This window comes from Mytilus edulis, chromosome 8 (assembly GCF_963676685.1).
Source record: "Mytilus edulis chromosome 8, xbMytEdul2.2, whole genome shotgun sequence".
In the NCBI taxonomy this organism is placed as follows: domain Eukaryota; kingdom Metazoa; phylum Mollusca; class Bivalvia; order Mytilida; family Mytilidae; genus Mytilus; species Mytilus edulis.
Genome location: NC_092351.1, coordinates 90,384,871 through 90,399,990, shown reverse-complemented (window position 1 = coordinate 90,399,990; position 15,120 = coordinate 90,384,871). Strand labels below are relative to the sequence as shown.

Here is a 15,120-nt window from a genome sequence, read left to right as displayed (position 1 = left end):
TATACATTAAAAAAATGGTTACATTTCCATGCATATGAAGCTTTATTATGGTTCTCGAAAAATATTGGTACATGTAACCGCTTTGTCCGTCCTACGTCGGTCGATCAATGAGTCAGAAACATGGATATTAGGGTCAATATGTCAAGGTCACCATTCATTAAAAAATTAAAAGTATTTAGAAAAATGGTTTGTGGACGGAAAATAACACCTATATAAATGTAAAATACAGAAGACGAGAAGAGCCTAGTGATTGAAGGGTCAATGTCAAGGTTGAAGGGCCAATGTCAAGGTAACTAAACGTAGATAAAATCAAAACAATGGTTTCTTGATGGTGATCTTGGGTTTTACCTTGCTTTCTGGGAACTTTCACAAATAAACGATGGAACTCTATATATTTTATTGCCAACAGGTCAAAGATCACTGTTATTAAAAAGAAATGAAAAAGACTGGGACATGGTTTCTGGGCGGTAGCTCGAGTTGCTCTTTCTCGATTAGAATGAAAATAATAAATTTATACAGTGTGAAGATATATGAAAAAGAAATAAACCTGTTAACTTGGGGTCAACAGTTCAAGGTCACGCTTAATAAAGTTCGACAAAACCAGTTGTTAGAGTATGATACCAAATTATGAATTGTAACACGTTTGTCAGGGTGGGAAAATAGCAATTACATGACATAAATATAAAAAGTTGTGGTAGTAACACCAATAAGACTACTATCCACCAGAGACATAATGCCGTAGCAACTTTAGACAACAGAACGGCATTCAACAATGAGAAAAGCATATGACTCGCAGTTAGCTAGAAATAACCCCGAAAGGACAAAATATACGTTCAAACTAGAAAATAAATCATGTTTCCAAGACTATTATTTTTTTCTCAAATCATGATCAGTTTGATAAGTTTCACGGTAAATACAAATACTCATTTTTTGAATCATTAATACCCTCTTAAAACTACAATAAATATTAGCGGAGGTTGGTGATTATCTGCATAGAATCAATGTTGTTAGATATGAAGTGGACTCTTCCATACAGCTTTCATTTTGTTACTAATAACATGTGTTGCTGACCATTGTCCGAAGACACCATCACCTGCCGCTGGTCATCTATCTTTTCTGTCCAGTTTTATTTATTGCACCAACGTCCCAGACGACTATAATAATGAAGATTATTGATTCGTGTTCCTTCAATGAGGCGTTATACAAATCATTCGATCGTTTAATACGTCTAATATTTTAAATAGCTTTAGTTACATTTATTGTCAAGAAAATGGCCGATATCGTCTGGACAGATAACTAATCTCTTCTTCCTCGTATCAATGAAGGAAAATATAATATTTATTTAAGACCACTTCACGTTAGGTTTTCTGATATCGAAAGAAAGGGGAATACGTAACATACTGAACATAAGTTGTTGGTATTTCTACCAATCATTGAACTGTAGAACTTAATCATTAATTGATATTTCAACATACATTTCGCAATGTCCTTACAAGTGTAATTTGTAAGTGTTTCTTCAAATTTCCTTCCTCAAATATTTGATTTAATTTGTATGTAGTTCATTTATTCATTAAGTACGTATATCCTGTATTGTGGTGGAATAAAACTTGTCCAATATTCTTATACAACACATAGTTCTATATTAATACAGTGAATCTTTGGAAATGACAGAAACATACGAGGCCCCTTTAATGGCAATGACAGGAACATACGAGGCCTCTTTAATCAGCACACTATACCTTTGAATTTCGAGGGAGTTATCTGCATGAATGTCTCAAATTGTAGAGTTTGTCTTAATGGGTCATTGTAACTCATAAAAAGCACTCCGGAATCAGATCTGCGGTATTGTGGTAGGTCGTGATAGAGTGTTCAGCGGCTTCAAGTGTCGGAGTCAATCAGATCGGTGGTATTGTGGTAGGTCGTGATAGAGTGTTCAGCGGCTTCAAGTGTCGGGGTGAATCAGATCGGTGGTATTGTGTTAGGTCGTGATAGAGTGTTCAGCGGCTTCAAGTGTCGGGGTGAATCAGATCGGTGGTATTGTGGTAGGTCGTGATAGAGTGTTTAGCGGCTTCAAGTGTCGGGGTGAATCAGATCGGTGGTATTGTGGTAGGTCGTGATAGAGTGTTCAGCGGCTTCAAGTGTCGGGGTGAATCAGATCGGTGGTGTAGTGGGAGGTCGTGATAGAGTGTTCAGCGGCTTCAAGTGTCGGAGTGAATCATATCTGCGGTATTGTGGTAGGTCGTGATAGAGTGTTCAGCGGCTTCAAGTGTCGGGGTGAATCAGATCGGTGGTGTTGTGGGAGGTCGTGATAGAGTGTTCATCGGCTTCAAGTGTCGGAGTCAATCAGATCTGAGGTATTGTGGTAGGTCGTGAAAGAGTGTTCAGCGGCTTCAAGTGTCGGAGTCAATCAGATCGGTGGTATTGTGGTAGGTCGTGATAGAGTGTTCAGCGGCTTTAAGTGTCGGAGTGAATCAGGTCAGTGACTTTGACTCACTCATTCTTTGTCAATCTTCACACAGGTTCTGACAATGGGACTTGGTTCCGACCCGACTAAAGTGTTAACTTGCAATGTCAAATGTTAAATAGTGTAGTAACTTGGGAGCAGCCATAATATAGCAATCATTGGTATTGCGAGTTGTGTGTCTGCTTTTTGTAATCCTCATTTATTGATGCATTGCGTCGAATAAAATGATATAAAAAAAACCAACATTTTTAGTTTTCAGCAGTTGGTCATTTAGCATCCATATACATTTCTGTTTATTTGTCTTGAAATTATTGTTTTCTATACGCATAAAATTTTACAGCTCTTCTGTCCGTTTTCCAGATCAAAACTTACTATGAAAGTAAACCATCGACCTTCAATATACAGATGTAACATGTAAATCTTGCTTAATTTTTCTGTAATAAATTATAAATTTATGATAAATGAATAAATACTTTGGTAAGAGATTAATCGTCAGTTGGTTATCTTGTTCATATTTCCGTTATTTTTTATCCGAATGATATAAATTGTATATTCACTATACGTTATCACTTTAAAATAAAACTAACGTTAAACTTCCCTATTTATATTAATATTCATAAATGGGTCAACTCTGGAGGAATGATTTCGGGGAAATCTTTCTATCCATCCAAAATATTTGTTTGTGTGGGTTGGTGTGTGTGTGTGTTTGTCGGGAAGGATTAATACGTTTTCGTGTAATGCTTCACGGATACAATGCATATTCCCAAATTATAAAGTGATTTTTTGAGGAAAATCAAATATTTGTTGAGATGATGAAATTGAGTTTTACTTTGATATGAAATTTAAATAGTTTTATTAGATGTAAAATCGACAAATAAATCGTAAGTGTCCTTTTCAGCCGTATAGAGATAAAACATATGGGTCAATATTTTTGACAATCAGTAGAGAATGTTTGTCTCTATATTTGTCTATTTTTTAACCTAAATATAAGATCTGATCTTTATTATAGTGTAAGACAGAAACCTCAATAGATTATTTAAATAGAACGCAATTGGATTATTGTATATAAACTATGTGAATTTTGTGATTCATTGATTTCTGTCTTGTTGAATTTGTTACTTTACTACAATATGTCTTTGTTCATGTTTAAAGGTTTAAAATCTACCTGAAGTTTAAAGGCTCTTATCAATACTAACAATACAAATCCAATAAGATATTAGAATTGGATTTTAACTTTCACCTTTCACATTAGACCCTTAAATTATAGAAGTCGTTAGTGGACAAAAGAAAAGTGAAGTGCCTTTTAGCTTATTTCTTGGCTAAATTTAATATACAAGCTCCGCAATGATAAAATGAAAAGGAGAGATGTATAAAGCTTTTATAAATCCTGCAAAAAATAGTGACACAGGGTATGAAATATTATAAATACACTGTGACTTTAGGAAGAAAGATAGCAATGAAAGCGCGATTGTTTTGCTAGCAATGTATACTGCCTTGTCTCCTTTCTATTCTATTACATTTACACTTTAATTTGAAAACAAGAGAGTCACCAGTTAATTGAGTTTGTACGATTAACAGAAAAAAAAGCTTATAATAAACCATAGTTCGTTCAAAGCTTACCTTTTATTAGGTTATTCTAATTATGTAATACTATTTCAGTACACAAATTGATGAGGTTTTGGCTCTGCGCGTTTTTGTTTCTGTGTTTTTGATTTTTTTTTATTGTTTGTTGGTTGGATTATTGTGAGGTGAAACGGGGTTGTGGCTGCTGGTGGTGGTGAAATTTAAGAAAGAAACATGTTGCAGCGAACTTATTAGAATTCTCCTCCTAAATCAAGTATCCCCAAGGAAGAGACAATCCACATTCGCAGGAAGACGTTTACATATTTTTTAGGTCTGTAACCAGACAAATATCCTTTCCGGAGGTCTGCAACCAGACAAATATCCTTTCTGGAGGTCTGCAACCAGACAAATATCCTTTCCGGAGGTCTGCAAACAGACAAATATCCTTTCTGGAGGTCTGCAAACAGACAAATATTCTTTCTGGAGGTCTGCAAACAGACAAATATTCTTTCTGGAGGTCTGCAACGAGACAAATAACCTTTCTGGAGGTCTGCAAACAGACACATATCCTTTCTGAAGGTCTGCAACCAGACACATATCCTTTCTGAAGGTCTGCAACCAGACACATATCCTTTCTGAAGGTCTGCAAACAGACAAATATCCTTTTTAGAAGTCTGTAAACAGACAACAATGCTTTCTGGAGGTCTGTAATTAGCCACATATTCTTTCCGGAGGTCTACATACAACAATGCTTTCTAGACCAACAGACGCACGCTTGACGATTCCCATACTCTAGACTTAGTGACATTGGACGCTTGACGGTTCTTATACCTTTGACAGTTCCCATACTCTAGACGTAGTGACATTGGATGCTTGACGGTTCTTATACCTTTAACAGTTCCCATACTCTAGACTTAGTGACATTGGACGCTTGACGGTTCTTATACCTTTGACAGTTCCCATACTCTAGACTTAGTGACATTGGACGCTTGACGGTTCTTATACCTTTGACAGTTCCCATACTCTAGACTTAGTGACATTGGACGCTTGACGGTTCTTATACCTTTGACAGTTCCCATACTCTAGACTTAGTGACATTGGACGCTTGACGGTTCTTATACCTTTGACAGTTCCCATACTCTAGACTTAGTGACATTGGACGCTTGACGGTTCTTATACCTTTGACAGTTCCCATACTCTAGACTTAGTGACATTGGACGCTTGACGGTTCCCATACTCTAGACTTAGTGACATTGGACGCTTGACGGTTCTTATACCTTTGACAGTTCCCATACTCTAGACTTAGTGACATTGGACGCTTGACGGTTCTTATACCTTTGACGGTTCCCATACCTCTCGACTTAGTAACATTGGACGCTTGACGGTTCCCATACCTCTAGACTTAGTGACGTCGGACGCTTGACGGTTCTTTACCTTTGACGGTTTCCATACCTCTCGACTTAGTAACATTGAACGCTTGACGGTTCCCATACCTCTAGACTTAGTGACATTGGACGCTTGACGGTTCTTATACCTTTGACAGTTCCCATACTCTAGACTTAGTGACATTGGACGCTTGACGGTTCTTATACCTTTGACAGTTCCCATACTCTAGACTTAGTGACATTGGACGCTTGACGGTTCTTATACCTTTGACGGTTCCCATACTTTAGACTTAGTGACATTGAACGCTTGACGGTTCTTATACCTTTGACGGTTCCCATACCTCTCGACTTAGTAACATTGGACGCTTGACGGTTCCCATACCTCTAGACTTAGTGACATTGGACGCTCGACTGTAACTGACTGACGTTTACTTCAGAACATCTGTGTGCATTGTAGAAAGTGTATCAATCAAAACTCTTGTTTAGAAATAATCAGAAATAACAATTAAATACGACGTAAATAAAAATTATACGACGTAAATAGTATTTCTTCAACGGGATATAAAACTCCGTTAAAATCATATTTACAACCAGAACATTTTCACAATCTTTTATAGATTTGAGAAGATTTTATTAAAATTGACGACAGTGACTTTATCCTAACAAACATATCAGATACAGCTATTAATACCAGTTTTAAGCACAGGTAAATGATTCGCTAATAAAACATTTTCAATACACAATTCAAAATACATATTTGGTTTGTAAAGATTTAAATTGAATCAATTTACCTTTAAGATAAGGCTAACCAAGTGAAACTAAAATTGTTGAGAAACTGTAACAATTGAAAATCTACCTAAGATGTTTAACTTGTACATAATTTGACAATGAGTCAGGATTAGAAAGTCAACGGGAATCTTTGTTATGACCAATATCATCAGAATGACAATCTAGGTCAACAAGTATAACTTATACATATATATATTGAAACAATCTTTTGTCGGGGACAGTGGTTTATTCTGGACGATCTAACACAATAAAAAAAAAATGGTACGTTTACCAATTGTATGTTTGGACAATATCTTTTAATCAATGTTGTTTTTGGGTTTTTCTATTTAAAAGAACAACCCTTTTCACTACCTTTCTGAAACATTTTTTTCATCAAGAAATTTTAAATATTTATATAATTCAACACACAGCTAAGTTAATTTATATCAGAGAAATGAGCACGACAACAAATACGAAATGAGTTAGACAGAAACAAAGGTTGTTAGCATTTCAAACTTTAAATAACCATGAAATTAAATTTGCACAAATAAGTTTAGAAAATATTTATTAGGGTAAAAGGGTGTGAGAGAAGACGCCTTTTTTGTTCAAGATTTTTAATTCTTAATTGATGGAAAAATTATTGACAAACTGGTTTCTTCTTTTTCTTACTTTTTTTTAAATCAAGAGCATGGTACATGTATCAGAAACGAAACAAAGAAGTGCTGCCCTCCCCTCTGTTGCATATATTCATTTATTATATAATGACGTAATAAATAAGTTTTCTTACTACATCAACATTATCCTTACGTTGTCTTTCACACTAGCCATGTCATTTCATAAATTCTGATCTTTTGCTGGTATTTTGTTTTAGTTTTCCACAACCCTCGCCTCTATCTTTACTATAAATTGCTATTGATGGTCATAAATCCTGCTGACTTATTCTCCCTAATTATGTATTAATACGACTTTTCCCGTCAAGTATCGGCGACAGCACCCTTAAGCTATTTCCAATGTCACTAAATCGCTTTACATTTATTTTCCAAGTAATGGAAACACTTTAAAGATCAAGATTTCATAATCCGATAAACAACACGTGTTTTGAAAATTGTGATTTTTTTCTTACAGCTCTAATAAACATTCCTAATTTTAGGAAATAATAATTATAAGATCGCCAAAATAAATGTTCACATTATTCTAGCATAAGACTTGACAGATATTGCTCTAGGTATACTGTTTGGCAACATAAGACTTGACAGATATTGCTCTAGGTATACTGTTTGGCAACATAAGACAGTACTTGACAGATATTGCTATTGGAATTTAAGACTCCAAAGATACTGTTCTAGCAACACAAGTCTTGACAAATACTTCCTTAGAAAGATAACAGACTCCACATGCATAATGTTCTGGCAACACAAAACTTGACTGACAGTTTACTGGCATCACAACACTGTTCTGGCAACACAAGACTCCAAATATATTGTACTGACAACAAAAGACTTGACAGACATTTTTCTTGCAACATAAGACTCCAGAGATACTGTTCTGGCAACATAATACTCAACACAAGACTTGACAGATACTGTTTTTACAACACAAGACTTGACAGATACCGTGTTGGCAATACTAGACTTGACAGATACTGTGTGGGCAACACAAGACTTGACAGATACATTGTTGGCAGCACAAATCTTGACAGATACTGTTTGGCAACACAAGACTTGACAGATACTGTTTCGGCAACACAAGATTTGACAGATACTGTTTCGGCAACACAAGACTTGACAGATACTGTTTGGCAACACAAGACTTGACAGATACTGTTTCGGCAACACAAGACTTGACAGATACTGTTTGGCAACACAAGACTTGACAGATACTGTTTGGCAACACAAGACTTGACAGATACTGTTTGGCAACACAAGACTTGATAGATACTATTTCGGCAACACAAGATTTGACAGATACTGTTTCAGCAACACAAGATTTGACAGATACTGTTTCGGCAACACAAGTCTTGACAGATACTGTGTTGGCAACAAAAGACTTGACAGACATTTTTCTTGCAACAAAAGACTCCAGAGATACTGTTCTGGCAACATAATACTCCACAAACATTGTTTCGGCAACACAAGACTTGACAGATACTGTTTTTACAACACAAGACTTGACAGATACCGTGTTGGCAATACTAGACTTGACAGATACTGTGTGGGCAACACAAGACTTGACAGATACATTGTTGGCAGCACAATACTTGACAGATACTGTTTGGCAACACAAGACTTGATAGATACTGTTTCGTCAACACAAGATTTGACAGATACTGTTTCGGCAATACAGGATTTGACAGATACTGTTTCGGCAACACAAGAATTGACAGATACTGTTTGGCAACACAAGACTTGACAGATACTGTATTGGCAACACAAGATTTGACAGATACTGTTTCGCAACACAAGACTTGACAGATACTCATTTGGCAACACAAATATATTGTACTGGCAACAAAAGTCTTGACAGACATTTTTCTTGCAACATAAGACTCCAGAGATACTGTTCTGGCAACATAATACTCCACAAACATTGTTTCGGCAACACAAAACTTGACAGATACTGTTTCGGCGACACAAGACTTGACAGACATTGTTTCTGCAACATAAGACACCAGAGATACTGTTCTGACACCACAAGACTTCACAAATATTGTTTTTGCAACATAAGATTCAAAAGATATTGGTCTGGCAACACAAGACTCCACAGACATTGTTCAGAAAACACAAGAATCCACAGACATTGTTCTGGCAACACAAGACTTGACAAACATTGTACTGGCAAGACAAGACTCCAGAGACGTTTTTCTAGCAACACAAAACTTGACAGACATTGTTCTGGCAACCGAAACCTTGACAGACATTGTTCTGGCAACTTAAGACTTGAAAGACATTGTACTGGCAACACAAGACTTCAGAGACATTGTTCTGGCAACTAATGACTTGACATACATTGCACTGGCAACACAAGACTTGACAGACATTGTACTAGCAACACAAGACTTGACAGCCATTGTTCTGGCAACACAAGACTTGACAGACATTGTTTTGGAAACACAAAACTTGACAGACATTGTTATGGCAACCGAAGACTTGAAAGACATTGTTCTGGCAACACAAGGCTTGACTAACCTTACTCTGGCAACATCAGATTTGACAGATATTGCTCTTTCAACACAAGACGTGACAGACATTGTTTTTGCAACACAAGACTTGACAAATATTGGTATAGCAACCTAAGACTTGACAGACATTGTTCTGGCAACACAAGACTTGACAAATATTGTACTGGCAACACAAGACTCCAGAGACGTTTTTCTGGCAACACAAGACTCCACAGACATTGTTTTGGCAACACAAGACTTGACAGATATTGTTCTGGCACTTTGAGACTTGACAGACATTGTTCTGGCTACACAAGACTTGACAAACATTGTACTGGCAAGACAAGATTCCAGAGACGTTTTTGTGGCAACACAAGACTCCACAGACATTGTTCTAGCAACACAGGACTTGACAGACATTGTTCTGGTAACTTGACACTTGACAGACATTATTCTGGCAACACAAGACTTGACAGACATTGTTCTGGCAACACAAGACTTGACAGACATTGTTCTGGCAACACAAGACTTGACAAACATTGTACTGGCAACACAAGACTCCAGAGACGTTTTCTTGGCAACACAAGACTCCACAGACATTGTTCTGGCAACACAAGACTTGACAGACATTGATTCTAGCAACACAAGACTTGACAGACATTGTTCTGGCAACACAAGACTTGACAGACATTGTTCTGGCAACACAAGACTCCACAGACATTGTTCTGGCAACACAAGACTTGACAGACATTGTTCTGGCAACACAAGACTTCACAGACATTGTTCTGGCAACACAAGACTCAACAGACATTGTTCTGGCAACACAAGACTTCACAGACATTGTTCTGGCAACACAAGACTTCACAGACATTGTTCTGGCAACACAAGACTCAACAGACATTGTTCTGGCAACACAAGACTCAACAGACATTGTTCTGGCAACACAAGACTTGACAGACATTGTTCTGGCAACACAAGACTCAACAGACATTGTTCTGGCAACACAAGACTTGACAGACATTGTTCTGGCAACACAAGACTCCACAGACATTGTTCTGGCAACACAAGACTCAACAGACATTGTTCTGGCAACACAAGACTTGACAGACATTGTTCTGGCAAGACAAGACTTGACAGACGTTGTTCTGGCAACACAAGACTTGACAGACGTTGTTCTGGCAAGACTTGACAGACGTTGTTCTGGCAACACAAGACTTCAAAGACATTGTTCTGGCAACACAAGACTTGACGGACATTGTTCTGGCAAGACAAGACTTGACAGACGTTGTTCTGGCAAGACAAGACTTGACAGACGTTGTTCTGGCAAGACAAGACATGAAAGACATTGTTCCGTCAACACAAGACTCCACAGATAATGTTCTGGCAACACAAGACTTGACGGACATTGTTCTGCAATTGTTCTAGCAACAGAAGACTTAACAAACATTGTTCTTGCAACACAAGACTTGACATTGATCTGGCAACACCATATATAGATATAGGAAGATGTGGTGTGAGTGCCAATGAGACAACTCTCCATACAAATAACAATTTAAAAAGTAAACCATTATAGGTTAAAGTACGGCCTTCAACACGGAGCCTTGGCTCCATGCTTGACATTGATCTAGCTACACAAGACTAAACAGACAATGTTCTTGCAGCACATGACTTCACATCAAAGCCCCCTTAAGATCGTTTTGAAATTGACATAATTAAGTTATTCCGTTCCTTTATGTTGTTTTCTATTATTGTTAAAAAAAAAATAACGCTTATTCTTAGTGTAATATGGTTATCCTTTCAAAATGATGTTTAACTTTTATGTTTATGTTTTGTTGCTACGCAACTTTTATATAGATACAAGGAGGGTTGGCCTATCACAGGACTATTTCCTCTAAGACATTCTTGTTATCTGTTTCCGCCAAGACATTCTTATATAGATATATACCTCCTAGGGTAGGAGTTTTTAATTCATGGATTGCCTTACGTTGGATTATGTCTACTTTTAGTCTTTTTTGCTTATTATTGTAGTATAAATTATGCCGTTGCTTTCTCGTTTGGAAGGCCACACGGTGACCTATGAGTTGGTACATCTTTGTACTTTGGTCGTTTGTGGATGGTTATCTTACGGGTGTTAAAAAGATTGATTCTCCAATGGATGGTTATAAATTGTCCAATCAACTCTGAATCAGAATCTGGAATAAGATTCTCCCAAATTAGGACAAAAATGTTGGTGCTTAGAGATTACTACACGACAGACTGATGGACGTAAGTACAGAACGCCCTGGAGTCATTACCTCACACTGCTACTGCGCTGAACAAACATTACAGTATTATTCCTACTAACATGGTAGTTTAAACTTAACATGCCGAAAGGAAAATTATTGCATTTGATGAAAAGATTATTTACTGCAATATTTTTTTTGTTCTAAAATTAAACATCTGAATTATGTCGTTTACGTGAAAGTTTGGTAAATATTTATAAACAGACGCTGTATGACGATGTTATTACTGTCACGACAGATATTTGTCATCATTAACAGCTAGGTATTTATTTAATAGGAATTAAATGACTCAAACCGCCATTTGTCATCAGTAATGAAAGTTGGTGTTACAAGCAGCGAAAGTATACAGCACGCAGAAGAAATGTATCATAGAAGAAATAGTGGTAAAATTATGTGACCTTAAATAATGAGAGCAAATAGTGTTTTTATATCGCAGATAAGTAGAAGAAAGATGTGGCTCAATGGTCCCTCATAATACGTCAGAAGGCACATAGTGGCACGATATCATATAAAGAATGTATAACAAAACGAATAGCGAACAGTGAGCAAAAACCCTGAAGAATAGAGAATAATGGGTTTGCAAAATTTATAAAATTATTGTGGAAAAAAATAATTAGGTAATACAATTCTGGTTAAAAACAGAAAAAAAGGAAAATCGTTTTCATGAGAACTGTTATTTTAAGAGTAAAAACAAAATAAACTTAAAATATAAAGCATACAACAATTTAGTCAGGACCCCATCCATACCCTTATACTAGTATATGGGATGAGATACAATATTTGTACAGTGTAGGAAAACATAAATATTTGACATGCTTTAGGAACAGGGAGAAAAAAGCGAGGCTCACCGAGTAATTATACCAGTATACTCTTTCACCATTTCAATCTGAAAAAGTTTGTTGAAAACAAACAAAACGGGAAAAAAAACGAAATTAATGAATAAGGTAATTCTCATAGTCCTTTTAAGTATAGCAAATCTAAGAACTATGAAAATATCTAAATTTGTTTGCTTTGTGATTTTGTGATGCTTTTTTTTCCTAATGCGTTTCCTTGGTTTTGACTCAAGGCGAGTATGCAAAAGTCGTGACGTTTCCCCTATCAATTCAGAAGACGTACAGGCAAGAGTCTAGACACTTTCCTTATCGACTCACAAGACATGTAGGCAAAAGTCGAGACACGTTCCCTATCGATTCACAAGACGTGTAGGCAAAAGTCGAGACAATATAAAAATGAAGATGTGGTATGATTGCCAATGAGACAACTATCCACAAAAGACCAAAATGACACAGACATTAACAACTATAGATCACCGTACGGCCTTCAACACGTTCCCTATCGATTCACAAGACGTGTAGGCAAAAGTCGAGACACTTCCCTTGTCGATTCAGCGATCGATCAAAATAACTAGAGGACTTATCGGTTAACTACTGTTGCCTGGTATTTATTCAATTTTTGTCGATATTTGTTTACTTAACATTCTGCAAAATAAGTTCAAAGACAGGAAACCTTGTTGATTTAATGTATTTATGTACTTTTCATTCAGCATCATTAGAATGTTTGAGACAATGGTAATTGTACCTTTAGATAATTAATCTGTAAAAGAAAGTCGATATGTCTGGATTTCAAACATCATTAGTTAAAACGTTGAAAATAACGAGCAAATTCAAAGAACAACAGTTTTTTTCACTGCAATATATTAACACTAAGTTAAAGTCTGGAAATATTTATTCGGGTTCTATTTTGAACTTTAAAGCATTAGACTTTTCGTTGTCGTTAAATTTACAGTTATATATATGTATTTGTTTTAAGATACATTATCATATTGATAACAGTCATATATAATCCATTAATAAATAACAGTCATATATAATAAATCCATAAATAACAGTCATATATAATACATCAATAAATAACAGTCATATATAATAAATCCATAAATAACAGTCATATATAATACATCAATAAATAACAGTCATATATAATACATCAACAAATAACAGTCATATATAATACATCAACAAATAACAGTCATGTATAATAAATGAAGTGATCGATTGATTGGTTGGTGTTTAACGCCACTTCTAACACTATAGTATTATTTTGTGGAGTCGAATGCGCCACCATCATATTATAAATCGATTAATAAAAATCATATGTTTGATCTATTGATTCATGATAAAAATCATATGTCATAAATCGATTGATAAAAAATCGTATGTAATAAATCGATTGATAAAAATCATATGTAATAAATCGATTGATAAAAATCATACGTGTATGTAATAAATCGATTGAAAACGATCATAAAATTTTTGATAATAAATCGATTGATAACAATTTTACAATATGATAGATTGATTGGCTGCCAGCTTGAGTTTGGTATCTATCCTTATACCAACGTAATCAAAACCTTCCCCTCCCCTCCACCACAGAAATATCCTTATACCAACGTAATCAAATGTCTTCCCCTTCCCCTCCACCAAAGAAAAATCCTTATACCAACGTAATCAAATGCCTCCCCCACCCTCTACCAAAGAAAAATCCTTATACCAACGTATTCAAAAGCCTCCCCCTCTACCAAAGAAATGTCCTTATACCAACGTTATCAAATGCCTCCCCCTCCACCAAGAAAATATCCTTATACCAACGTAATCAAATGCCTCCCCTCCACCAAAGAAAACTTGACTCCTTATACCAACGTAATCAAATGCCCCCCCCCCCCCCCCCCCCCCAAACCAAAGAAAATCCTTATACCAACGTAATCAAATGTATCTTGTCTTATAATAAGTTGCACATTATTTCAATTTACTGTCATATTTTCTTTTCGCATTGTACGTTTATTTTCCAATGTTTAAACTTTTCAGAGTTTCATACTGTTATTTTAATAACATGTTTTCAGTAGTCTTGGAATATCATTCCACTTAATAATTCCTTCGCCGTAATTGTTTTTTCTATAAGATGGCTAACGCACCAAGAAATTAGATTTTTAATATGCAATACTGAAATATAATACATCATGGCCCATAAAATCCGGGAAATTGATTAAGTACATGAAAACAATAAATATCTTGATATTAGAGAGCCATATCATTTTGTTTATCCGCTTCTATGGTTCAGCATATCAATCTAATTATAGAAATCATCTGTTTTAAACGTCAACTGATTTAATCAATTATGAAATCGACAGGCTTGCATAACAATGAAAAATCTAGATACAGTTAAATACCGCAATTTCTCAAAACTGTCTCTGTTTGGGTTACGCGAATCTGGGTGTTCAATTTACATAATATAAGATGGTGAAATGTTTTTTTTTATATGACAAGTGATCCAATTAAGATATAAATACAGGAGAGTGGACATGATGTACTATGGGTCACTGTACTGCAATAAGTTTGTGACTCAGAGATTTAAATTAAATGCACCAAGAAAGAGAAACTTTCTAAAACGCATACTGTATATGAGACAATATCTGAAAAGTCTTATTTTTAGCAATAAGAAAAA

At 35.8% G+C, this 15,120-nt stretch overlaps 2 protein-coding genes across 2 annotated transcripts; one reads left to right on the top strand and one right to left on the bottom strand.

Annotated features, from left to right (window-relative positions):
• Window positions 1-7,806: 7,806 nt before the first annotated feature.
• On the bottom strand, window positions 7,807-9,307 carry LOC139484526 (uncharacterized). The gene is made up of 2 exons (XM_071268257.1): window positions 9,133-9,307; window positions 7,807-8,447 (listed from the first exon to the last, which is right to left on the bottom strand). The coding sequence occupies exons 1-2, from the start codon at window positions 9,305-9,307 to the stop codon at window positions 7,807-7,809; spliced, it is 816 nt and encodes a 271-aa protein (XP_071124358.1).
• Window positions 9,308-9,311: 4 nt separating this feature from the next.
• Window positions 9,312-10,713, top strand: LOC139484525 (uncharacterized protein in mobD 3'region-like). The gene is made up of 2 exons (XM_071268256.1): window positions 9,312-9,459; window positions 9,977-10,713. The coding sequence occupies exons 1-2, from the start codon at window positions 9,312-9,314 to the stop codon at window positions 10,711-10,713; spliced, it is 885 nt and encodes a 294-aa protein (XP_071124357.1).
• The last annotated feature ends 4,407 nt before the right edge of the window (window positions 10,714-15,120 follow it).

Bases quoted from the DNA above. Each gene is read 5' to 3' on its own strand.
- LOC139484525 (XM_071268256.1), top strand. From the start codon at position 9,312: ATGGCAACCGAAGACTTGAAAGACATTGTTCTGGCAACACAAGGCTTG. The intron at 9,460-9,976 runs GTATAGCAACCT...CATTGATTCTAG, and splicing joins ACAAGACTTGACAAATATTG to CAACACAAGACTTGACAGAC.
- LOC139484526 (XM_071268257.1), bottom strand. From the start codon at position 9,307: ATGTCTGTCAAGTTTTGTGTTTCCAAAACAATGTCTGTCAAGTCTTGT. The intron at 8,448-9,132 runs GTACAATGTCTT...GTTGCCAAACAG, and splicing joins TCTGAAGTCTTGTGTTGCCA to TATCTGTCAAGTATTGTGCT.